Source organism: Equus quagga, chromosome 17, assembly GCF_021613505.1.
Source record: "Equus quagga isolate Etosha38 chromosome 17, UCLA_HA_Equagga_1.0, whole genome shotgun sequence".
In the NCBI taxonomy this organism is placed as follows: Eukaryota; Metazoa; Chordata; class Mammalia; order Perissodactyla; family Equidae; genus Equus; species Equus quagga.
In genome coordinates, this window is record NC_060283.1 from 50094897 (window position 1) to 50120197 (window position 25301).

General features: G+C 51.1%; 1 protein-coding gene and 1 pseudogene across 6 annotated transcripts; one reads left to right on the top strand and one right to left on the bottom strand.

The window, feature by feature from the left end:
* Positions 1-695: 695 nt before the first annotated feature.
* Positions 696-15530, bottom strand: STK11IP (serine/threonine kinase 11 interacting protein). 6 transcript variants are annotated; one of them, XM_046644468.1, is made up of 25 exons: positions 15463-15530; positions 15208-15293; positions 12918-13123; positions 12645-12719; positions 12273-12368; positions 11783-11890; positions 11590-11661; positions 10217-10343; positions 9862-9965; positions 9637-9732; positions 9343-9384; positions 9000-9146; positions 8716-8800; positions 7815-8156; positions 7432-7637; positions 7008-7124; positions 6733-6910; positions 4807-5037; positions 4585-4688; positions 3432-3529; positions 3155-3333; positions 2841-2922; positions 2558-2628; positions 1787-2034; positions 696-1100 (listed from the first exon to the last, which is right to left on the bottom strand). In XM_046644468.1, exons 2-25 carry the CDS (start codon positions 15266-15268, stop codon positions 951-953), a joined length of 3225 nt encoding a protein of 1074 aa, XP_046500424.1. In that variant the 5' UTR covers positions 15269-15293; positions 15463-15530; the 3' UTR covers positions 696-950. The 6 variants fall into 6 exon arrangements, 4 of the variants coding, with proteins under 4 accessions (XP_046500424.1, XP_046500425.1, XP_046500426.1 ...); XM_046644469.1 differs by having other exon boundaries at positions 15425-15482; XM_046644470.1 differs by lacking the exons at positions 696-1100; positions 2558-2628 and having other exon boundaries at positions 1818-2034.
* LOC124228590 (UBX domain-containing protein 2B-like) lies at positions 15267-24446 on the top strand (annotated as a pseudogene).
* Positions 24447-25301: the final 855 nt, after the last annotated feature.

Consider the following 25301-nt stretch of genomic DNA (forward strand, 5'->3'; position numbering starts at 1 on the left):
CCTTGGAACTGCTGGCTCTATCCCTCAGCACTGTCTTCCTTCCCTGCAGGTTCGTTTGAGGAACGCTCTCCCCTTGTGGCCGCAGCTCCAGGGCCATCCTCTCAGCAGCCCTCATGGGGAAACTCGCCTCTTTCTTGGTTGTTCCAGCAAAAGGCCAGGACTGGGCCTTGGTAGGCCAAACCGGGCCACACGACCATTCCTGGACTGATCACACTGGCCACAGAGACAGGCAGAGGAACGGGGTCAACCCACCCTGCTCGGCTGAGGGAGGTGGTGCTGAGAGGAGCAGACAGGAGCGGAAACCACCAGATGCCAGCCCTCCCTCCACAGCCAGCTCCACACCCCCTCTCCCAGTCACCCTCTCATATGCAGCTCCCATGCCAATGGCCTGAGACCCACCCTGGCTCCCAAATGAAACTGGAGTGAGTGGAACTCTAACAGGCCCGGCTCTATTAGGCAGGGAATGCCAGGCCAGGCCACGTGACAGGTGCTGCCGCTGAGGACTGTGCCCGTGGGGGTCAGGAGGACCACTTGATCCGATCAGCCGGGGCAGAGCAGGGTTGGAGATTAGGTCTCAAGTTCAAACAAGGTCGCCCAGCCTGTCCACACGGGAAGAGGGATGGGCGGGCAGCTTCTGTCAGAAGAGATGGGGAATGGCAGGCCCTCGAGGGACACATCTCAGGATGCCCAGGACATCAGGAATGGAAACAACTTTATTGATACCTGAGAACAAATGCCAGACAAACAGTCCTAGTGACCACTTGGCCTGTCCCCTCGGGCCAGATCATCTAGAGGCCAGACCATTTCTCTCTCCCTTCCCTCGAGCCGTGGGTCATTTGGGGCCTCACTGGCTGGCGCCCAGAGGCTGGAGGAGTCTGCAGCCAGAGTCTGGAGAGGGAACATCTGCAGCCATGGCGCCTGAGGCCAGGGGCGGGGTCAGCGTGGAGGCCTCACCGGTCAAGGTCTAGAGCATCTTGGGTCACAGTCCGCAGCCCGATGGAAAACAACTCCTCCCAGGGCTCCCGGATCCAGGCCAGCAAGGCCGTCAGCTGCTCCGGACACACAACCCGCAGGGCCCAAAAACTCTCCAGCCGGGACACCTGGCAGACCAAGCAGCAGAGAGGTGGGACACACAGAGGGCCACACCAGAGCCACGGGAGGTCTCAGGGATGACCCACCGCGCTCCTTGGCTCACAGCCGCTTCCCTCCCCCAAGCCTGTGATCTCTCAGATCACCATGAGAGATCCTGACTCTGAGCTTTTTAACTGAACCCACTCGACACTTACTGAAGGCCCCCAAAGGGCTCTCACATTTACTATCTGGTTGCTGTAATCGTTCCTGTTTTCCAGAACGTAAGTTCTGGAGTTAATTCCAAGGAACTGCTTGGGGTTCAGCTCGTGGCTCTACGGCTTGTGACCTGGCCAAGTCAGTTACCATCCCAAGCCTCAGTTTCCTCATCTGCAGCAGGACCAGTGAGAGTACCTCCTCACATGTGGGCTGTAAAGATCAAATGGCCAACACACGGGCCCACCACAGGCCTCCCAGCTGACGAAAGGCTGGGCTCCACGTCCGGGGTGCTTCCACCGCCAACACCCGCCTCCCTCTCCACTTGCTGCCATCCAACCCCAGGGAGCCCTCAGTTCCTTGCACCCTAATTCTCTGGCAAGTTCCATACTGCCCCCAATTCATAGCCTTCCTAGACCCATTTCCCACACTGCCCACCACCTCCACTCCCCTCTCTCTCTCACACACACACACACACACACACACACACACACACACGCACCTCATCATAGAAGACCAGCCGCAGCTCTTCCGGGGCCGTGCGATAGAGCAGCACCGAGCTCAGACTGCTGAGTGGCTGCTGCTCCCTGACACGCACGGAGGGGCCTGGCCCCGAGGGTGGGGCCTGCTCAGAGGCTTCTCCAGATGCAGCTGGAAGAGGCGGCTCTGCCCGGAACCCTGCAGGCTCTTCATCCAACAGGTACAAGGTGGACAGAGTCAGCAAGAGGGACACAGGGCAGGTAGCAGGGCCTGGAGGGAAAGGCAGAGTGAGGCCCAGAGTGGAAGGTCCCTGAGGAGCCCAGGGGCAGCATCCCAGTGCTGCTCGGGAGAAGAGGAGCAACCACAGTGAGATGGCCACAATGCAGCCTGTGCCTCCAGGGTCCAAGGCCCTCTCTTTTCCAAACACGAGACACCTCTAGCCTCCAAAACCTCTGAGGCCCAAGACAAAGGGAACCTGCCCCACCACCCACCCTACTAGCAAAGAAGGGTCTGCTCTTGCCTTTTCCAACAGGATGCAGTGCAGCGAGCAGACCCAGCCAATCCGCTGCACTTCACAGACAGCCTCGGCCCGAAAGTAAAGGTCTCCGGGCAGCTGAGGCCCAGGACCCCTCCCGGCCCCACCCAGAGAGGTTGGGGCACCGAGACTGTCATGTAGGGATGCCCACAGGTGAGAGGAAGCCCAGAGTGCAAGAACTGAGAATTGCTACGAGGGCATGCAGAGGCGCTGGGGCCGGGCCCGTGGCCTGGGACAAGATGGGTACAGAGGCCTCACCTTCAACCAGGAACACCCGAAGGTAGAAGAACCGGGGAGGCTCCAAGGAAGAGTCTCTTTCCAGCAATGGCCTGGGGGAAGGAGTGGTGGGAAGGGGGTGGGAAGTACCACGAGGGGGCAGAGCGGGGAGGAGGACCAGGCCTGGGTCAGGAGGTGTGGGCATGAGGACAGTGGCAGGCCCAGGTGCTCAGGCCTGGACTGTGCTGGGGCTGGTGGGCAGAGGGCCTGTGTCCAACAGCAGCGTCTGGGCACCAACCCCGGACTCAGCCTCCTATCGACTCACCAGAGCCGGTGCTTCGGGGTCACCTCCTCCTGCGTGGTGCTGATGCTGCTCCTCCAGGTCGGGGGCAAAGAGTGCAAGACATCTGGATAGAGCCAGCCAAGGACAGGGAACTCTCAAAAACTCCATCTGTTCTGTCCCAACCTCTCCGCCTCTCAACACCTTCCCATTCTCCATATGTCTAGATTTCAGAAACTTCTGTGAGGGATGAGTCCCATTACCTGTCTGTCTCCACTGTAGGAGCCAGACATGGGAGCCACAGCCCCTTGGCCCCTGCCATCCCTGCCTCTCCCTTCCCCCTCCCACCCGTGTCTCACCACTGAGCTCCTCGAGGAAGGCCCGGCAGTGCCTGGCATCTCGGGGCAGCAGGACACAGCTGCCCGCTCCAGCTGCCCACTCCAGCCGCAGGCTCTGTCCTGCCAGGCCCAGTTCTATGCCACTCAGATCCTGCAGGGGTACAGCCAGGGTTGGCTGTAGCCAGCTAGCTGGAGGCCCACTGTGGAGAGAGGCAGGCAGAGTGGTGGGGAAGAGTGAGAGTGGAGTGAGACCCACAGAGGGCTGTGACCCTAGCCTGGCCGCGGCCTGCTCACTCACCAGATCTCCCCTGTCACCTTTAACACGTAAAGCCTGTGGTCAGACACAACCACGAGACATAGAAACTCCCCAGGGTGGCCTGCTAACACCAGTGGCACCTAAGGGGAAGAAGAAGTTGATGAGAAACAGGAAGAGAGGATGGGGGAGGCTGCCAGACCGAGAGCTGAGCGACCTGGGACAGTGCCTTTGGCCTGACTCTCCCCACTGCTCATCCACCCCAGCGTCTCCACCAGCCATGCCCTCCATCCCACAGCCCTGGCCTGCACACAGGCTCAAGTCAGGCTCTTAGCAGGTTTCCCTGTCACCTCGCCCCCTCCAATCCACCCTCCACATTCTGATCGACGGACTGTTCTAACAAAACCAATCGCCACTCCCTGGCTTCCATCCTTCAGGGGCTCCCCCAGCCCTCAGGGTCAAGAGCAAACTCCCTGGCAGACACCTGACCTTGCTTCTGAACCAGGCCCTGCCTGCCTGTTCAGACTCCTCTGGGGACACTTGTCCCCGACACCCACATCTGGCTGCCCCAATGACGGGCAGCTCTCCCCATGAGCTACTCCCCTGCCTCCACGCATGTGCTGCTTCCTAGACCTACAACGTCCTCTTCCTGCCTCCTCCGTAACTCATCCTTCAAGACCTGGCTTAGCCATCGCCTCCCCAGGAGGGCTTCCCTGGCCCACGCAGGCTGATCAGATGCCCCTCTAGGGCCTTGGCCTGATCCCAGCCTTTCATATCGTATGATCACTGTCTGTTTCTCACATCAGAATATAAGACACAGGGCAAGATTGGTTTATTTTAGATCCTTAACATGTAGCATATACCAGATGCTCGAGCAGAGAAGGTCCAATGACGCTGTGTGTTTATAATAATGACAGGAGCTCCCATTTACTGAGTGTCAGGTGCCACAGGAGGCAGCCTACAGACATGAGCCCTCACTGATGCTGCCACACTCTGTATGGTAGGTATTACCACCCCCGTTGTCGAGGGCAACAACTGAGACTCAAACATCAAGGAATGTGTCCAGAGCTACATAGTAAGAACTGCTGGAGTTGAAACTGGAAGCCAGACCCAGCAGTTCCAAAGCAACTGCCATGGTGGAAACAAGTGGACGCCCTGGTCAGTTAGGGCAACAGGGCAGTGCCAGGCTGGCGCAGACCTTGATGCAGCACTGGAACTCCTCCTGGGCATCAGTGAACACCTCAACATCCAGGAACAGCCGGAGTCGGTGGTCCACAGAACGGAGGCCACAGCGCTCAGGGGCTGGGGACAAGCGGTGGGCCGTGAGCCTCCCCTGGTAGCCCATGGCTCCATCCCCAGCTCCCCATCAGTGCCACCTCCCTCCCCTAAATGCCACCCATCTCCTTTCCCCTATACTCACGGGGACTGAGGCTCCAACTGTGGCGGTCATGGGAGACCGGTGCCTGAGATGGGGCACTGTCGGCCCTGTTGCTGTGGTCACTGTGGCCAGGAGGGTAATGGACAGCGCTGCTGGACTGCGGCGGGGCTGGCGACTGCTCTCCCTGTCTCTGTTCCGCATTGGGGGTTCCCAGGGACAGGGCCAGGAGAACCACGTGATCACTACCACAGTTGGGACACACAGCAGGAGATTCTGGAGGGAAGGATGGGAGTTTCCGTGAACCACGCCCCCCACCAGCGCCACAACCCCCCACCCACTCTCAGACTCACCTGGGCCCACATCTCCAGTTTCACACACTACCCACCACTCCCAAGCCACTCAACTCCCAGCAGCTGACCGCCCTCTCCCATCTCAGTGAGAGATAAGCAAACCCAGACCCATGGCCCTCAAGCTCCTCAAAATACAGCCCACCTTCTTATTTCAGGCCTTTCAGAGAGGGCCAAAGTCAACCAGGCCCTGCTCTGCTCCCTCCCCTAGCCTCAGGCTGATCACGTACTTCAGTGCTCTACCAACAATGTCTGAAAGCCCCAAAGCAACAGGCTGGGAAGGCAGGGTGCCAGATCCGGGTCCAAGTTCAGGCTCCATCAATTAAAGGCTGTCATCTAAGCAATTATGACAAGTTACCTAAGCTCTCTGTGCCTGGTTCCTCATTTGTAAAACGGGAATGGTAACAGTGTCTGTGCTACAGAGTTGTCAGGATGAGTGAATGGAATCAGGTAAAGAATCCAAGACACGGATCAGCAACAAGAGAAGCAGCATTCTTCGAGCAGCCACAGTGTGCTGGGCATGGGCAAGACCCTTGGACAGGAGTACCAAAACTCTCCCTATCCCACTTTGCAAATGAGGAAAGCAAAGATCAAAGAATTGATGTATCCTGCCCAAGACCGTACAGCCAGGGCAGGGGGCAACAACAGCTGCCACCGATGGAGGACTTCTGTTTTGAGCCAGGCCCGTGCCTGGTGTCTTTTTGTCACGGTTAAATCTCCTAACAGTACCACAGGGCAAATTCATTCTCTTCTTTGTTCAGAGGAGGTAACCAAGGCTAAAATAAAGGAGAATGGAGATCAAAGGAAAGTTCATTAATAATGCCACCACCAAAGGGACCCAGGGGTCACATGGCCCCACGGAGTACAGGCAGGCTCCGAGAGGGGGTGGGACTGTTTCCGTTGCACACGTTGTGCTGCTGGGCCTTGGGGGCCTGCAGCCGCCAGGCAGGTCACAGTGGGGGATGGAGAGGAGCCCATTTTCCAAACAAAATTTAAACCTCTGCTCCAGCTGCTGCCAAGAAGAGAACAGTAGCTAATCAAAGTCATGCGTTTCAACAGAGGTCTTATCAAGAATCTCTCTTTCTTCTTCAATGTCTTCAAAAACATTGCCTGTTGCCTGGTCTACAACAGAAAAGTCTCTCATCTTAAAGAACACAATGTGCAGAGAGGCCACGAGGCACTGCTCGATACCAAGCAGCTCCCAAGGTCAGCCAAGGAAGGACAGGCCAAGCCAGCCCCCAGAGCATCTCACTCAACAGCCAGACATGCTCAGGGGGCAGCAGCGCAACCTGACACTGCAGGAAGGGCTCGGGAGGGTTACGGAGTTTCTGAAATATTAGCCAAAACACGGAGAAAGAGCCTTCAAGTAATGCAAAAATAATGAGTACGTTTAAACAACTACAGAGATGGTATTTCCCGACTTTTACAGAAAAAAGAAAAGGACGTAATTTCATTCTTCTTTTTTTTTTGTAAACGTAGCAGGCAGATGGTTTGATCTTTTCCTCCAGGCAGAAAAGATGGTCCCCACTCCTTCTGTCCCTGGGGCTCCCCCCAACACTCCCCACCTCAAAGCCGTTGTCCCTGAACAGGCAGGAGGCATGTGGGCAGGGCCTGTCCTTACCTGCCTTTTGGAACAGAGGCTTCCAGCCTTCCTCACTGTCCAGTCCCAGCCTGGGCGCCTCTGGCTTGAACTCGTGGCCACAACGCAGACACTGGAGTCTGCCCACCAGCGGGTCCCTTGCTTCCCCGAGCTGACGCTGAGCCCTGGTGGCTGCCGGGGTCAACACAGCAAGCAGCTCCTGAAACAGGCAGGCCGGACACAGCTGTGAGCTGTGGACTGGTCGGCAGTCCTCCAGTCCTCCCGCTGCCTCGTGGGCCCCGAGCCAGGCCCGTCACCTGGATGGCCGCGTGGGCATCAGGCTCCAGCACCACATAGCGTCGCCACTGCCGGTCCGGGCAAATGTAGGAGAAGCGCAGCACGAGGACGGGGGCCCTGGGGGGCGGGTCTGCGCCCTGCGGGAAGAGGGACCAGGGAGAAGTGGGGGCGGTCAGAGGGATGAGGGTTACACTGAGAGCACGAAGGAAACAAGAGCTCTGGACTGTGTTAACACGCCTCTGCTGACATCCTCTAGTCCAGCCTCCCAAGGGGCCACATAGGGCCACGTCTCTGCCCCCCACAGCTCCCCTCCTGAGCACCAAGCACCCAAGGGAGACCGTGGGGAACACGCAGCCCAGAGCCTGGCACCCAACAACTGTGTGGTCAGAGTTGGCTCCTGAAAGAGCCCGCCACCTCTTCCAGAACCCCCACGCCCCCACTCACCTCAGGCACCGGTTCCCTCTGGGTTGGGCTCTCGAGCTCCACCTCAGCTCCCTCCAGACTCTGGAGCTCGAGTCGTTCCAGGGTTCGAGCTGCTTGGAGCTCCACCTCAATCAGGTGGCCAGAAGTGACCCGGAGAAAGCGCTCCCTGCCCCGAACACCCTCGGGGCCCTCCAGGGGACACACCAACATGGGGCGACAGAGCTCCGCTGAGGAGAGACCAAGAGGTAGATCCGTAAGGAGGGAAAGGTACCCAGGACTCTGCCCTCCCCTGGGGTGGCCCTCCATCCAAAAGGGTCGGCCACCCTGCGTCCGGGTTTTCCTAACTCTCCCAGACACACCACCGTCACTGGCCCCAGCCCTCCCCATGGCCACTGAGTGCTCACCTTCCACTTCACTCTGCTCTTCCTCCTCCTCCTTCTCCTCCTCCTTTCCTTCCTCCTCTTTTCCGTGCTCCTCCGTCTCCTCTTCCTCCTGCGGCTCAGATTCTACAGTGACCTCCTCTGCCATTTCCTGGGGTGACTCCTTCTCCGCAGGTGGAGGGCTGGCCGCAGTCTCTGCGCTCGGGGTACCCGGGGGCAGTGTGCTGAGGGCAGGGGTCTTGGAGGTGGGCAGAACAGGGGTCCCAGAGGTCTCCAGGTGATTCCTATACTGCAGCCAGTCACGGCCGAACCGTTCCCGGAAGCTGTTCATGAGTTCAAGTTCCCGATGCTGCTGCACAAACCGTCCTGGGCAGGTGGGAGAGTGGCGCAGCTCAGCAAGCCCACCCCCAACCACAACCCGCCGGCCCAGCCTCTCTGAGTGCTCCTCACAGGGAAGGAAAAGGGTGTGTAACGGGGGGAGGGTCAGAGGGAGGCTGAAGGTTCCCCTCGGCAGCATGTCCCAAAGCGCTTTCTACAGAACACTGTGGGCGCATGCAACTCAGAACCGTGCCTCGCAGGCTGCTCTGGGAGAGTCATGATCCACGGAGGCACATTTAAGATCCTCAGATGTCCTGGATGGAGGACATCTATTTCACTTTGTGTAGCATTTTCCAAACGTGGCTGGCCATGCAATCCTTTCATTACATGACCTCCCGACATCCCACACAGTTAATGCTCCTTGAAAACACTTGGAAAACTGCCACCCAGGAGCAGTCTTTTTCTCCTTTCCCTAAACTGAAAAGAGGAGTGAGGAAAAAGTACGAGGCCTCTGCAAAACTCCACTCCACCAGAAGTAAAATCCTCCCAACTGGAAGGTCGCAGAGCGCAGGTCGGGGGTGAGGCGGTGGGGGCAGGGCCGACTTACCAGTGGGGGAAGGGTCCAGAGTCCGGGGCTCTGGGTCCGTGTCACTAGGTTCTGAGATACTTGCCCGCCTCACACGGACTCGGCTCTGAGGTTGGGTAGAAGGACGACGTTCTAGGAAAGCCAGGGCCTCCCACCCTGCCATCCATGGTCACCCAGCCAACCTACCACAAAACACCCCATCCCCAAGCAAGGATAAGGCCTTACTGTTCCCAGCCCACCGACAACCCGGAGCCCCCATAAAGGAACACAACCCCAGGCACGAGGCAACCTAGGACACTGCCTACCTTAACCTTACGGAGTGGAGGCTGGACAGCAATGCTCCCTGAGGAGAGGCTGTCACTCAAATCAGGGCCACCCGAGGTTTCAGAGGTACTCCCCACTGGCCAGGGCAGGGGTGGGGCTGTGGAGCTGAGGCCTGAGGATATAGAGGTCTGGCGTGTGACAAAAGGAAGGAGAAAGAAGTCAGAGCCAGGGGAGCACCTCTGCCCTGCCCAAGCTAGCTGATACACGGGACCTACTTTCCAGCTCACCAGGAAGACCCTTTCCCTGGAAACCCGTTTCCCTCAGCCAGCGCCCTCCCAAATCAATCCTCGCTGTCCCACTCCCGTCACTCCCCACAACACTAACCTGAAAATCAGTCAGTGACAAGACCTTGCCATCAAGAAGAAACTGAGCAGAGATAAAAAGGGAAGGCAGTGTTGGTGGTGGAGCACATGCCCCTGGGGAGCTCCAGGCGGGGGTGGGGGCCCTCCTCGTCCTGTAAGGACCACGAGGCTCAGCAGGCAGTAACAGCATAATAAGCAGGAGGTCCAGGCCTTGGCCCCTTGCATAGGGATGGGGTGGGAAAGGCCAGAGGGTGCAGGGCTGGGGTAGGACCGGGCAGGAAAGGGAAAGCAGAGTGGACACGGGAAGATCACTCACGCCGCCAGCAGCATCCCTGACACGGGGCGACAAGTACTGGGCGGTGGCCACTCGGTGCGCAGGGTGGAACCACAAAGGGTTCCCCTCCAGGCAGAGCTGAGGGGCAGGAAGAGGAGAATGAGGCGGGCCTTGGGCCTCCATGAGTGAGGAAAGGCACTGACCAAATCAGCATGGGAGGGCGGGGTGCAAAGCTGGCTCCCAGGTCCTGACATGCCCAAGACTCACCTTGCGGAGCTCAGCCAGCAGCCACAGCGGCGACAGCTCCCTGTGTCCTTCCAACAGGTTGTACGCCACATCCAGGTGCCGCAGGTTCCTCAGCTGCTCCAGGCCTGGAGTGGAGGCAAGAAGACAGGAAGGGCATGTGGGTGAGGGTGGGTGTGGGGTGTATGCTGGGGGTGGGTGCCATAGAAGGACAAGCCTGGGCACTTCAGGCCTGACCATAGTATGCATGAGCCTCTGGAAGCACATGTTCCTGGGGCCCCTGCCCCCAAGTCTCACACTGTCCTCGGTCCTCTCCATGTTTGCCCTACCCTCCCCGACTCCCTGCCCCCCACGTCCCCCACCACACTCCCCCACTCACCATGCAGGCTCCGGAGCTCATTGCCTCGTAGTATCAGGGTCCCCAGAGCAGCCCCAGAGGGTCCCATTCTCGGCACCAAACGCAGGTGGTTATAGGAGATGTCCAGGTAGCAGAGCTCAGACAAGTCCTGGGAGGGGGTGGGGGTGACAAAGACTCTCTCCTTGACCAAACTTCAGCCAGACTCCTCTGAGCCCTCTTCTTGACTAGGCCTCAACCCTGACCTATCAAGACTGTGGACTCTCAGCACAAATGACTTCATCCAGCCCTCCACCCCCCGACTTTAAAAGACCTGAGCAAATACTAGCAAAGAACCTAAGAGCTCAAGGCCACAACCCTAGGATGACAACTCCAGCCCCATACATTCCTACCCAGAAAAACTTAAGGTTGCCAGAATTCAGTGTGTTCCAGACACACCTGAAGAGAGGGCCCCCGTGTGCCAGCCTCGTGGGAGGGTAGGAGCCTAACTGACAAGCAGCAACCCAGACAGGCTTCACGCGGACCAACGCCCCCTTCCTGCTTTTTGTAAATTTCCACTTCCCTGACTTCAGAGAAATCTGAGTAGAGTTCAGTCAAGGAGAGAATCTGCTCAAGGCCCCGCCAGTCCCGCTCCCGACTCCCTCACTCTCCCTTTAAAACGCCCAGTTGCCTCTGCACAAATTGAACTTGAGTTCAGTTCAGCTGAATAGTTTATTACTGATTAAAACAGTCTTACTACCGATTAAATATCACAATAGTTCATTACCACTGCAACAGTTTATTACTGGTTAAAAATCTGCTTTTACCACTTTAACTAGTGTCCAGCTGTGTCTACCATTGATGAGGAGACAGGGGAGAAGGGCTCTTGATCATCATCACAAAAGCTACCCTTTTCTGAGCCAGGCATTGGGGCTAAGTAACATCACACATGCCTCACAATCTTTTTTTTCTTTGAGGATGATTAGCCCTGAGCTAACATCCGTGCCCATCTTCCTCTATTTTATATGTGGGATGCTGCCACAGCATGGCTTCACAAGTGCTGCTAGGTCTACCCCTGGGATTGGAACCGGCAAACCCCAGGCCACCAAAGCGGAGCGCGGGAACTTAACTGCTACGCCACTGAGCCAGCCCCACAATCATTTTAATACTATAAAAGTAGGCGAAGAAACTAAGAGGTTAACCAATTTGCCCCAAGTCACACAGAAAGTAGGAGCTGAGATTTGAACACTGGGTTGTCTTATGCTAGAGCCTGAGCCCCCAAACAGCACTGCCTATGGATGTGGCTCCACCTGGGGGGCAAGAGCAAGGTGGGAGCAAAACAGATCCAGGAGAGAGGGTCAGAGCAGAAGGATCCGAGGCTGTAGGGCGCTGGCCCCAGCAGGGCTGCTCATACTCACGGTCAGGAAGCCCCTGCAGTCCTGGAGTTGATTGTGGCTCAGGTTCAAGAAGCGCAGAGCTGACAGGAGACGCTGGGTGGACGGGAAGAGGTGGTGGAGAATCAGACATCCCCAGGCAGCCAGCTGGCTCTCCTCCCTAAGGCCCTCCTGCCCACCCCTGTCCTTCCCAAACCCCCCTCCCTGAGGCCCTCACCAGGGAGCCGTCCAAGGCAGTCAGGGCGTTGTAGCTGAAGTCGGCAGAAAGCAGAGCCAGCCAGGGCAGCGCAGAGCAGAGGTCACCGCCGCAGGCTGAGAGGAGCTCCTGAGACAAGGTGCTCGGTTACCTCCACTTTCCCCTCCTCACCACCCAAGGCCGTGCTCGATCACCCAGCCATCCACTCATTCTTTATATACCAGCTCAGTCTGGAGACGCACACTTAAAGAAAACCCAGGGCCCCGGCCCCAGGGAGTTCACTGTGGGGAGAGTGGGGAGGCAGACACAGGAGTATTTAACACAATACGGGAGATGTGACCATAAACCTATGGACAGGCACAGAGTGCCGTGAGAGCACAGCAGAGGGAGCAAGGACGCTGTCCTGAGGGAGGCGAAGGCAGGGAAGGCTGCAGAGGAGAGGGAATGTCAGGGCTTGGTCCTCTATGTCCCTCAGGACAAGGTGTCTGGGCCCACCCCTCATCCTCCTCACCTCTAATGCCTGGATGCTCCTGCTGCAAATCAGGGTCTCCAGCTGGGAGTAAATGCCACGGAGGCCATGGAGGCAGTGGAGGGGGACACCTCGGAGCTGGGGCAAGGCAAGGGAAGGGAGGGAGGAAGACAGACTTCACAGAAGACAGAAAGCTCACTCCCTTCCCCTCATGGGCAGGAGGGAAAAGATGAAAAAGCCAACTGTGGTTCAGGCAGGTGTTAAACGGAAAAGAGAGTGGATGCCACATTACTGCAGAGGAATGGGCCCATTCAGGCCTGGCCCCCCACCAAAAGAGGCCATCTCTTTTTCTCCATCCCCAAATGGCTGCTGCAAGCTGGGTTTTGTGCACCAACATCCCCCAACACCCCATACCTCCAGCTGCCGAAGGGACTTGAAGGGAAAAATCTTGATGGGCCCTGGGAGGCCAGGACCAGGGATATGGACCAGCTAAAAGGAAAAACACTCGGGTCACTGAGGCCCAGCACATCTCCCTTTCCTTGGCCTCTCTTCCTTAGCACAGCCACCCCTGTGGCTCTCACATCTAATCTGGGCCCTGCAGACCTTGAACCCACGCCCGCACCCCTAGTCCCCGCCTCCACTATTCTCTTGGGCTCTTTGTACATCTGCTCCATTCCCACCCAGAACCTTGAGTGAAAGCGTTTTCTGCAGCACATCGAAGAGGAACTGAAGCTGGAGGATGATGGGGGAGTCAGCAGGGTGGGAGGGCAGGGCCACGAAGCCTGTCTGGCCAGGGCCCCAGGGCCCCAGGTGCAGCTCGAATACACGGTTCAGCTGCTGCAGTGTGGCCGTCAGCAGGCTCAGTGTGCTAGAGCCAGACAGGACCACATCCCCTGCAGGAAAAGGGGCAGAAGGAAGGACAACATAACAAAAGGGTCTTCCCCTTCATTCCGAGACTTTGTGACCCCAGGATCCACCCACTCCAATCCATACTGTACATCTTCCACTGCCGGATCCAACTTTCTATCTCCTCGCCGCTCAAAAGTCTTCAACGGCTCCCCTCTATCTTCAAAAAAAGTCCTAACTCTTCAGCCCGATATATGAGATTGCATCATGTAATGACTCCACCTGACTTTTCCAAATTGTCTTTTACCATCTGCTCCAAAAGCCTGGTCTCCTCACAGTGCTGGAAATACAGTCAACTTCGTTCACAGCTCACTCATTTTCTGGTACACCCCCTTCCACTCTGCCTAGCTTGAGACCTTCCTCCTCCAGGCAGCTTTCTCAATACTCAACACTGCTGAACTTTTACACGATCATCACTCACGTTACAAAAAAGTTGAGTGGGTGTTTCACCTTTCTTTCTTTTGCTGATTGCAAAAATCAGAATATATGCACACTTACAGAAACTTTCAAACAATACTAAAATGCATGTCATAGAAAGAATAACCACTCATGTGGCACCAAGGTATTGTGATTGCTCTCTCCAACAAGACTGTCATCCTTGAGAGCCTCTTTTGGTCACCTTGGTATTCATCACTGCACCTAAAAAAATACAGCTACAAGGCAGGCACGGAGAAATTTTTTTTAACTTTTTTTTAAAAACAAGGATAGATAAGAGTCAAAAAACGTTGCAGAAACAGCACTGAGAGCTACTTATAATCTTCATCCAGTTTCCCACCCAGGTTACATTTTATATAAATGCGGTACAACAGCCAAACCAGGAAACTTACTTGGTATATGTATGTACTATAGTTCTATGCCATTTTGTCATATGCGTAGATTCCTGTTAACCACCACCACAATCAAGACACAAAACTATTCCATCACCATAAAGGTCTGTCTCTCGCTATCTCTTTATAGTCATACACACATACACACCATCATCCCTAACCTCTGGGGCCAAGTTGGATTTTTCCTGAATAAATTAACAATTCCTGCAGCCTTGCATGAAAGATTTTCTATGTACTAGACACCGAGGATAGATACAGATATGGTACAAGGACTCTTCCCACCCTCAAAGAGCCTCCCAGTTAGAAGAGGAGATAAGATATGTGCACAGTTAATAAAACAAGCCAGAAAGTAAAACTGCTATAAAGAGAGATTCCACAGATACCATTCATGGGAGTGCAGAGTGATAGAAGGCAGCTAACAGTAATAGGGAAATATGTGGCAGATGCCTCTGTTATCTCATTTAAACTCCACTGGAATCTCCTAAAGAAAAACATTAATGACTGCCTCCTACAGATATGGAAATTGGGGCTCAGAGAAGTTAAGAATATTGACTGAGATCATATAGCTGGTAGGAAGTTGCTACTTCTGTCTGATCCCAAAGCCAAGGCTTCTTCCACACAACTAACGCCAACCACATGCTGAACAACTACTGTGGCTCCACTGTGCCCAGGCACTGAGGAAAGAAATTATAGTAATAAGAGCTCCCAATTCTCAGCACTGACTCTATATGTAAACACTATACTATATGTTTTACGTGAACTAAAATTAATCCCCACCACAACCTTTGAGTTAAGGACAACCATTATGCTATTTTGCTAGTGAGGAAAACTGAGGCTCAGGAAACTTAAACGACTTGGCCAAGTTTGAAAGAGAGTTGGGATTCCAACCCAGGTGGGTCTGACTCCAAATCTCGTGCTTTTAACTATACTAAGTGCCCTGCCACACAACAATGATTATGACCAGTCCCTGGTAGTAATGATCACTTCCCTCTGAGAGTAGCAAAGAACGCATAGAAGAAGGGGCACTGGAGTTCGGCCTCGAAGGATGACTACGGTTTAGACAGTCACAAAGAACACTGCAGGCAAGAGTACCAGAGCGAACAAACCCCGGAGGAGCAAAGAAATGAAATGGCACCCGAACCCTCGTGACTCTCAACAACTGTAACTCCGAGACTCAAGGGGGCGGCCCTCTGGAAGGTAAGGAGCACCCCCACCTCGCCCCAGCCAACCGGAAGTCCACTCACCAGACTCCCTCAAGAGCCCGGCGAGCTTCCACACCAAGGAGTCCCGCGGGGCGGTCGTCATGGCCACCGAACGCTGGGGGCGGAGCCTGGAGAAAGAGGAAGCGGAAGAGCCTCAGGTGGGTGGTATTGCCAAAAGCGCAGGGCGTCCGCGCATACCGAGGCCTCGCGGGGAGGAAAAAGCAAGAAAGATAGCGAGGAAAAGCGTCCTCCCAGGTACCCTTTCCAGAAGCACAAGGCGGAGTCAACCAGACTGACCCTCCAGTGTGGACCTGCCACCAGCTCTACAGCTCGGCTCCTATCAATGATGGACAGGAAGTCCCGCCCCGGAAGGAAGGTCAGCGGAGGGACGACCGGAAAGCACGCCTCCTCTGCCGGAAACCACGCCCTAAGTCGTGCAAACGTGTCGGATGGGGGCGGTGCCCGCGTGTTTCGCGCAGGGCGGTCCCTCGATTGTCGGAGCGCATTGCTCCGGCCCCTGTCCTCCGGGCTCGCGGCCCCGAGCTGGGCCCCCACCGTCCCCGCCGTCCCCGCCCCGCTGTGGACCCCGCGCAGCCTGGGACGCCCTGTCGGCTCACTGCGGCCCCTCTGGGCCAGTGAGGAAAACCTGACTCGTTGTTTGCAGGCTGGGCGGGGAAGCAGAGTTTGGAGAAACGGAATTTTCTCTTAGTGAAAGAGTCGTCCAAAGCCAACACTCGTTTTCCAGTTAGAGGAGAGCGTGTCTGCCATAGAAGGGAGTTTTTCGATATCTGTCGAAAGAGCTGAGGCTGGGGGAGGTGCCACCTCTGGGGTTCTTTTGACGATTTTTCCTTAATCTCCCTCCAAACTCATTTTTCTTTTTTCCTTCAGCGGTATCAGATTCTCCCATCGCGATCGATAACTCTCCACGTGTACCTAGTGCTTTGTTTTTACTGTTTCGTCTATTACGCCTGAATCTAAGTTATTCTTATCCAGGGTTTGAAAATGAGAAAACCGGTTCAGAGAGCCTAGGTTACTTTCGAAGGTCGTTCAATTAGTAACCATTAGCGCAAAGACTGCCAAAGTTTCTTGGCTCCAGGTTGTCGTTGTAGCTTTCACCAGGCTCCTGATCAAATAAGGACATCAGCTAGTGAACTGGCTTAAGTAAATTCTTTTAACAGAATTTCTAGTTTTCAGGGAAGATTTTTCTTTGTTTTTTTAATGAAGTGCCTTTTCTGCAGAAGAAAATCAAAATGAATCATAAGCCAATTGAGAGTAGGAATAGGGTCATAGTCATCCCAAGTTGCAAAATTTGAAGCATCTTATTTTCTAAAGACAAAATATTTGAAATGGCAATTTATGCCCCTACCGCATAATTTAGCATTTATGGCATACTATGTGGTCTGAGCCAAAAGCCTAAAAGGCAGTAAAGTGAAATAAGTGGAAACACATCTGAACAGCAAAGTAGTATACAAATATAAAGTAAGAATAGGGGCTCTGTGTTTTTGTTGAATTATTAATACCATAACTATGATGATTGTCAGTCCCTGCTTGTCAATCACTTGGAACTAGGGAGGAAGGGCTCTCCAGTACTGTTACTGCTGACTCTAACCCTCTTAGGCAAGAAGAGACAGGTTGTTTTGAAGTTCCTGACATTGCAATGCTTTGAAACCTGTTTCATGGTACCTTCCCAGTCCACAGCGTTTTTCTGAGAATTGCTCCGTTCATATGGGTAACCCCTGTAGTCAGATTTGTTCTACGTCTGTTGCTTCCCAGAAATGTGAAAGTGGGACAAAGAGAGCAGCAAAGAAAGCTGAGCTACAGAGGGAGAGAAAAACAGATCCACTGTGAGAAGCAGCAACAGGAGACTAAGCAGTTCTTGTTTCCAGCCCCCTGTTGAGGCCCACTCCCCTTTCTGTCCTTGGCCTGCAGGCGAGGGCTTGGCCACCTTCCAAAGAATTCTCTCTCTTTTTTTTTTTTTTTTTTTTGCCTAACTTATTTTGAGTGTATTTCTGTAAATTGTTACCATAAGAACCTTGACTTAGACAAAACCTTTTTAAGAAATTAAAATCTGAAAGGAAAAAAAAAGTTATCCCAATCACTATAATAGAAAAAAAAAAGAGAGAATATACCCGGAACATTTTGAGAAATATGCCAGATCTATATGAAGAAAACCAGAGAAATTTAAGGACATTAAAAATGACCTAAGTAAATGAAAAGACACCAGGTTCCTGATGAAAAGATTCAGTATTATAATGATGTCAATTTAATGCAATTTCCATCAAAATCACAATGGGAAGATTTTGGAACTTAGCAAGTTGATTCTAAAATTCCTCCAGAAGGGCCGGCCTGGTGGTGCAGCGGTTAAGTGCGCACGTTCTGCTTTGGCAGCCTGGGGTTCGCTGGTTTGGATCCTGGGTGCGGACATGGCACCACTTGGCAAGCCATGCTGTGGTAGGCATCCCACATATAAAGTAGAGGAAGATGGGCACGCATGTTAGCTCAGGGCCAGTCTTCCTCAGCAAAAAGAGGAGGATTGGCGGCAGATGTTAGCAGTGCTAATCTTCCTCAAAAAAATTTTTTTTTAAATAAAATAAAATTCCTGCAGAAGACTAAACACACACAAGCACAGCCAAGATATTCTGAGGAGAAAAAAAAAAGAACAAGAGGCACTAGTAAGGGCCTTGCCCTACCAGATAGCAAAATGTTCTAGAAAGCCACAGTAACCAAAGCAGCCTGTGACTTACAGAGAACACGCCAAATATTGCTAGATCAGTGAAACACAATACAGAAACAAGCATGATTACATGGGACTTGTTTTACTTTTACTGTACATGATAAAATTGACTTTAAATTAATGGTGTACGCACAAAAACAAACACATAGATAACAGAAAACAGATTGGTAGTTACCAGAGGGTAAGGGGGTGGGAGGAGGATGAAAGGGGCAAAGGGGTACATATGTATGGTGACTGATGAATGGAAACTGGACTTTTGGTGGTGAACACAATGCAGTCTATTCAGAAGCCAAAATGTAATGATGTACCTCTGAAATTTATGTAATTTTGTAAACCAAGTGACTTCAATAAAATAAAAAATTAAAAGTGAATAAGATAAAATAAAATAATGGTATAAATAATGAATCGTTCAATAATTTTGAGACAATGAGCTGCCCATCTCAGCAAGGCTAAGTTCCTTCCCACACACCATGCACATCAAGTTCCAGAAGAATTAAAGAGCTAAACATTTCTTTAAAAAAATTAAACATAAGGAATCTTTAAAGTTTGAAGTTCAAATTCACTTCTTAAAGAAGTACTATCTTTATCAAAAAGGCATGCAATGCCATTTCAAAAAAACTTAACTTTAGAAATATAATATGTATGTCCTGCTACTGCATGATTTCATATTACCACGAATGAAATTGTATTTCTCATAGAAATGCTATGATATCATGCTCCTAACTTATAAACACTCTTCTGAGTTTTATTCCCCAAGAGTAACACTCCACCTAAAATCAGAAATGTGCAGCTGAACCCTCCAAGCACGTGACCAAGACCTCTCAGCACAGGAGAGGATCTGGTATTGAGAGGCAGCTCACTGGCCTCAGGCTCCAGCCCCGTGTTACTGTGTGAGGAGAGAAGTGAGTTGTAAGCAGCTGCCATTGGTAGCTTCCCTGGCACCCCTCAGTCCCCTCTGCAAAATGCTTATGATCAAAGGAACAAGGAAAGGTGAGCTGGTTACTAGTTTAGGCAGTAGGGATGGAGAGAAGGGAGGAGAGGGTATCTTCGTACAAGAATGACAATGTCAACTGCCAGAGAACATAGACCTCAGAGTCCTGGTCCAGAGCCTGCTTGTTATTGATACCTTGCAGCATGCAAGCCCACAGGGGAACAGAAGTAATCGTTCATCTTTAGGACATGAGCCATTGTCCTGGATCTGGATGTCACTGCTCTGCTGCAACAGCCTCTTACAGCAGATCAGATGACTGAGACCTAAAGATTCCTCCAAATGAAAATTTCACACTTGAAATTGGGTTGTGAGTGGGGAGGGTGAAATTGAATGATCTACTTGTTTCATCAACTAGATTTCTTCATGGAGAGGGAAAGGGGGGAAAATGGAAGAGAATGAAAAGGTATGAATATTACCTTCAAAAATAGGTTTTGGTAAAAGAGTTTGTACTAGAGAGGAGTCCGTGTGCCTGGCACCCACCGCCCCAGGATTGAGTGGTCAGAGGCAGGTCTTTCTACATAAGTTACCACACATTGTGTCTCTTGGCTTTGCTGCTAGACCTAGCCACGAAAACCTGGCCCGGGAATTGACCCAATCACCGCAATCAAACATACAAGACAAATCAGCAGTGTTGGAGGAGGCCTGGCATGAGAACTCTGCGTTAGACTGTGACCCAGCAAGCCCATCAGAGCCTGGTTCCGGGAGAGGCTGACCACGATGCTCATGGAGAGAAAGCTGGAGAAGCAGAAATCAAGCTCAATGCGAAATTAAGAGAAGCCAGGGGTGGCTGACCGAAAAGGAAGCAACAAAATAACAATATTCCGGTGACCCGCGGCAGCTCTGGGCACCCATCCTGAGAGCACTTTGCAATTCTGCACAAAATAAGCTGCGGGATTCCCCGAGTGGCTTTATAGTAAACCTGTGATCACCCAAGAGTGCCTTTAATTCTTTTCGGTGTCTAACCTGGAAACCCATGGAATCATCTGAGAAATGGATAAGAAAGGCTGTAAGAAAGATGGGGACCTTGTGCTTAATTCAAAACACAAAAAGAGAAAAGAGGAATGGGGAAAGACAGTGAGAGAAAAGTGAGATCAAAGGGCTTAAGGTCTCCAGGGCCAGGGGAAGCAGCTTTGGAATCTCAAAGCCTTGTAGAACCTGAAAGTTCAAGCAGTCTTTCATTCTTTCCTTCATTCAACAAATGTTTCCTGGGCCCTGACTACGTACAGGGTAAATAAAGGAGACAGCAGTGTGGCTCTTGTTCTCAAGAAGCTGGCGGTCTGGCGGAAGGACAGACACGGACAATCACATTTCAATACTGTGTTTGCTTCCTGGTCCCCCTGTAACAAATTATACCAAACTTGGTTGCTTGAAACAACACACATTTATTATCTTATAGTTCTGAAGGTCAGATGTCCAAAATGGGTCTCACCGGGCTGGAATGGAGGTGTCGGCAGCGCTGCGTTTCTTTCTGGAAGCTCCAGGGGAGAATCTGTTTTCTTGTCTTTTCCAGCTTGGAGAGGCTGCCTGCTTCTCTCGCTCATGGCCCCCTTCTGTCTTCACAGCCAGCAATGGCCAAAGGAGTCTTCCTCACCTCAAACATTAACTCTTCTGCCTTCCTCTTCCACATTTAAGGACCCCTGTGCCTACATTGGGCCCACCCAGATAATCCAGGATAACCTCTGTATTTTAAGGTCAGTTGATTAGCAACTTTAATTCTATCTGCTGTCTTAATTCTCCATTGCTACATAGCATAACATTTGCACGGGTCCTAGGGATTAGGACATAGACGTCTTTGGAGGAGGGCATCATTATTCTCCTACCACAAGCATGATGCATGTTATGATAGAGATCGTGCTGTGGGAGATGGTTCCAGTCCAAGACGGCAAACTAAATGCATGCTGCAGCCTCTCCCTCCCATTCCAAATGGTTTTCAATAACAGAAAAGGTATACAAATAAGTAAATAAATTCCTAATCACCCTGGACAACAAGGAGGGCCCTTGGTGGACCAGAAACCCTGAAGAATCCCTGAAAGATGGAGAGCAGGCGAGAATTAGTCCGAGAGGAACACCACAGCCCAAAATGTGCATAGCAGGAGACTGCCACAGGACCCGAAAACAGCGCCAAGAGCACTCCAGGCACAAAGAGGGTGGAGCCGGGGAGCCCCTGGGTGCTCACTGATTATTCAAGGTGCCACGGCAGGCACCACGGAGCATGTCAATCACTGCGCACACACTCCCCCCTCCTGTCTCCTGGGGCCAAGAAATTCTAGCAGGATTATCTGCTCCATGGGGGAGTGGTGGATATGAGATCATTAGGTGGAGAGAAAGGACAGTGTTCCTGGTTGCTGGTGACACTCAAGAGGAAAAGGAAGTGCCCACTTGCAGAAAATGAGCTGCCAGAATGCCCCACCATCATTATACCCCCCACCTGCCTCCAGACACTTACCAGCAATAGATTATGATAGACACTGTGACATTATCTCATACCCCCATTGCTAAGGAGTATACAAATGGAGAGGGCAAACAGTCTAACAGGGAATCTCAGATACAAGATATGCTTGCAACCAGTAAGTATCAAACGCAAGAAAATCAACATCTTGAAAGGATATCAAATCCGACATATAGAAGAGCTTTTACCCAGTGAAATAGCCTGTAGAGCAAGAATAGAACTTTAGAATAATTATAACATTTAGGATGCAAAAGGATATCACATTCTTTTTTAAAAAATCAACTGAAAAATTGAGCATACTTACGAAACAGCAAAAAACCCTCAATAGAATAATCAGAATGGGCACAGCAAAAGGGTACGTGTGTACCCTGGGGGACTAAGCAGATACGTTTTTCTATCACACAGCACAAGACAAAATATGGAATGTGTTTATTATGAGAAAAAGATAAGATATGCAGAGGACCGATCTAAAACTTTCAATATCAGCTAACAAAAGTTCTGAAGTAGAAAATAGAAAGAACGTGAGAGGAAGTTTTATTCAAATAAGTAAAAGAAGAAAATGCTCCAGAATTGAAGAAAACCGTGAATCTTCAGTTCGAAAGGGCTCACCAAATGCCAATCAGGGTCCTTTTGTAAAACTAACACGTAGATCTATTGTGATGCAAATGTCACCGTGAGGAGGGAATCCTGAGAACTTCCAATGAGGAAAAAAACATGAACTACAAATGTGTGTGAACCATATTGACATTAAATCTCTCACTGAAAAACAGAAGGCAAGAAAAAAAGGGAGAGAATTTTTAAAAGTTCAGAGGAAAGATATCTTTGAATCTAGAATTATATACACAGCCCAACCATCACTCAAGTCTGAAAAGAAAGCCTTTTTCAATTGGGGGAAGACTCAGAAAGTTTATCATCTACAGACTTACTCTGAAATAAATAATTAAAGAGGATAGATCAGCACTAAGAGAAATGAATCCAGGAGGAAGAAGCGAGAGGCAAAAAGCAGTGGCTCTAATACATTTGTTCAAACTAAAGAGTAGGACAAAACAGGCACGCGCATGCGCACACACACAAAAGGAGGGGGGAGGAACAGAAAGAAACATTAGAAGGATAAGAGGCTGGGGAGCTGGCAGAAGATGGCGAGGGCAGCGCCTAGCCACAGAGTAGGGGACGAGATCTTCAGGCTCCCCACTCAGGGCACAGGATTTACAGAACTTAGTACAAATGTGAAGACTTTGCAAAGAAACCTGAAAACAACCAGTGATGAAGTATCAAGAAATAAATTGGCCTTGGCAGAACGATGATGAAAGGAGATGCAAATCTTCCAAATCTGATAGACCTAAAGTTAGAGTCTTTAAAAAAGCACATTAGTACCACCTCAAAGGTTTTCCTGATACTGGTGTTTTGAGACCAGAAACCAGGCAAGGAAAGGGTTAATGAAAATCAGATCCATAACTGAACATGGTCTGTCAAACATTTTCCAGAGGAGGAGAAAACTAAATGTGCTGTTCTTCGAAAGTTGATGTCCTCTTTTTGCAGATGTTGCCATTCTACAGTGAAACTTACATGGTTGCAGCCAGACCCCTGCAAATCGCTCCAGGGCTAAATGGCATGTTGCATTGAACCTGTTATGCAATGGCATTGAGCTTCTTATGTTAGGGCCTGCGCTTGTGCCCTGATCAGGCCCAGTTGTTAGACAGTTGTAGCACATTCTCTGCACTCTGGAGTATAAAACCTCCACCTGCACTAAGCTGGGGAGTTGGGGGTACTGCTTTGGGAGCCATCCCCAGTGTTTTGCACTGCTTGCGCAAGCACTAAACCTTTTTCTTCACCCACTTCAGCCTTGGTTGTGCTTTTCAGCTCCACGCTCGCTCGCCATGAGATGGACCCATTGACTTCTGTTACAGTATGTTACTTGGTTCAGATGCTGACCACCACGGCACCCCATTGTAAGGTTCTGTTCAAGTGCGCACGAGTACAGTGGATTACATAAATTTGACCTTCAACCAGGAAAATTGTGAATGCACTTTTCAGAGAGGTGAGGGAACCTGGGACCGTCCCTCTGAATGAAACGACAAGAGCTTCAGGTGATGACAAATCTAAATCATTTCCGGTTGGTGGTGACAGATTGGGTCATTCCATTTATAAGCAGTCTGAAGCCATCCGTGGAGAAAATCAGCGGCAAGATGGTCAGGTGATGACAAATTGAAGTCATTTTGCTTAAACTATGGAGCAGCAGTTTCAGTTTAGATGATGGAGAATTGAAACCTCTCAATGACTCAACAAATGCTCACTTTCTGGAGTCTGTTAAGAGAAGGGCGACTCTCATTGCATGTATGCCTGAAATTCAGCAACTTGTTAGAGAAATTCTTTAAAGTGGAATTACTGCTGGCAGAAGATTTCAGAAGAGACTCTCCTGGGGCTTCAGCGACTGTTTTTGGCGGCCAAGTGAATCTGGACATGGAGGATCATGAAGATGAAGAATACATAAAACCCAGAGTAAGGTTCAAGGCTGTTAGTGGAGAAAAGCTAAAACCTGGAAGCCTCACATCTGAAACAGTCAGTACACCTTCCTCCCTAGCAGAGGGGAGAAACGAATGCTTAATGTAGTTGTTCTTGCTGATGATTTGGTGCCAACGACAAAAACTCAAATCAAGTTAGCAGATGAGAGTCATTTGATACAAAGATTCAATAGGACGCACAGGATCCTGGATGCTGGGAATTTTATTGTACAGTTGCGTCCTGAATTTGCAACTCTTGACTTTATTTTTTTTTAATTTTTTTTAATAAGATTTTATTTTTTTTCCTTTTTCTCCCCAAAGCCCCCCGGTACATAGTTGTATATTCTTCGTTGTGGGTCCTTCTAGTTGTGGCATGTGGGACACTGCCTCAGCCTGGTTTGATGAGCAGTGCCATGTCCGCGCCCAGGATTCAAACCAACGAAACACTGAGCCGCCTACAGCAGAGCGCGCAAACTTAACCACTCGGCCACAGGGCCGGTCCCTCTTGACTTTGTTTTTGTGACTTCATCTCTAAACAGAGAGCTAACGGAGGAAAGCCTGCCACAAGAAGCAGATATTCTTAATACTGTGGTACTCCAGCAATAAAATAATATTGCTCCTATCCATGAAGTAGCAGGTAGGAAAGATAATGTGCCGGATTGATAAGGAAAATATTTCCAGCATAAAAACAATCAAATTATTTTTATTACTTTTACAGACACATTTTGGTTTTATTCTTATTCTATCTTCCAGCCTTAGTATAAAGAAATTTGGACGAGGTGTAGATCTTGAGATAAATACGTTTGTGTTTTCAGTTCCAGGGCTGGTGTACGTTGATAGCTTTTAAATATCCAGGCAGACCAATTTGTTACATGCTCAGTGTTCATGTAACAACATTTGTTTGCCGGAAAAAAATGAACAAAACCCCCTTTTGTTTTTCTGCTTTATCTCCCCAAACTCCCCCGTACACCGTTGTATATCTTAGTTGCAGGTCCTTCTAGTTGTGGGATGTGGGACGCCGCCTCAGCGTGGCCTGACGAGCGGTGCCATGTCCACGCCCAGGATCCAAACCCTGGGCTGCAGCAGCAGAGCACATGAACTTAACCACTCGGCCACGGAGCCGGCCCCAAAACCCCTTTTTGATAAATGCATTTGGTAGAATTTGTACTAGAGTTTCTTGATGCTGCATTGACCAACAGCCATTAAGAAATCTTTTTATCAAATAAGTTGGAAGTGTTTCTGTGATATAGACTGAAAAGTTATCTATATTCTGATTTTGAAATAAATTGATTATACAATAATTATTTCTCCTATTAAGATTTTATACATTCTTTATTTATGGATTTAGCTGTATTACTAGTAGCAAAAAATAAATTTGGGCATTGTATTTTGTAGAGCTATGATCATCATAAACTAGAAGCAAAGAGACATAAAGGTCAGCAATTCTTGAGATTATGTGGT

Coding starts and splice junctions, on each gene's coding strand:
- STK11IP (XM_046644468.1), bottom strand. CDS start 15,268: ATGACGACCGCCCCGCGGGACTCCTTGGTGTGGAAGCTCGCCGGGCTC. Junction 2,629..2,840: donor ACCCCGAAGCACCGGCTCTG/GTGAGTCGATAG, acceptor TCCTTCCCCCAG/GCCATTGCTGGAAAGAGACT. Junction 1,101..1,786: donor GGCTGGTCTTCTATGATGAG/GTGCGTGTGTGT, acceptor TTGGTCTGCCAG/GTGTCCCGGCTGGAGAGTTT.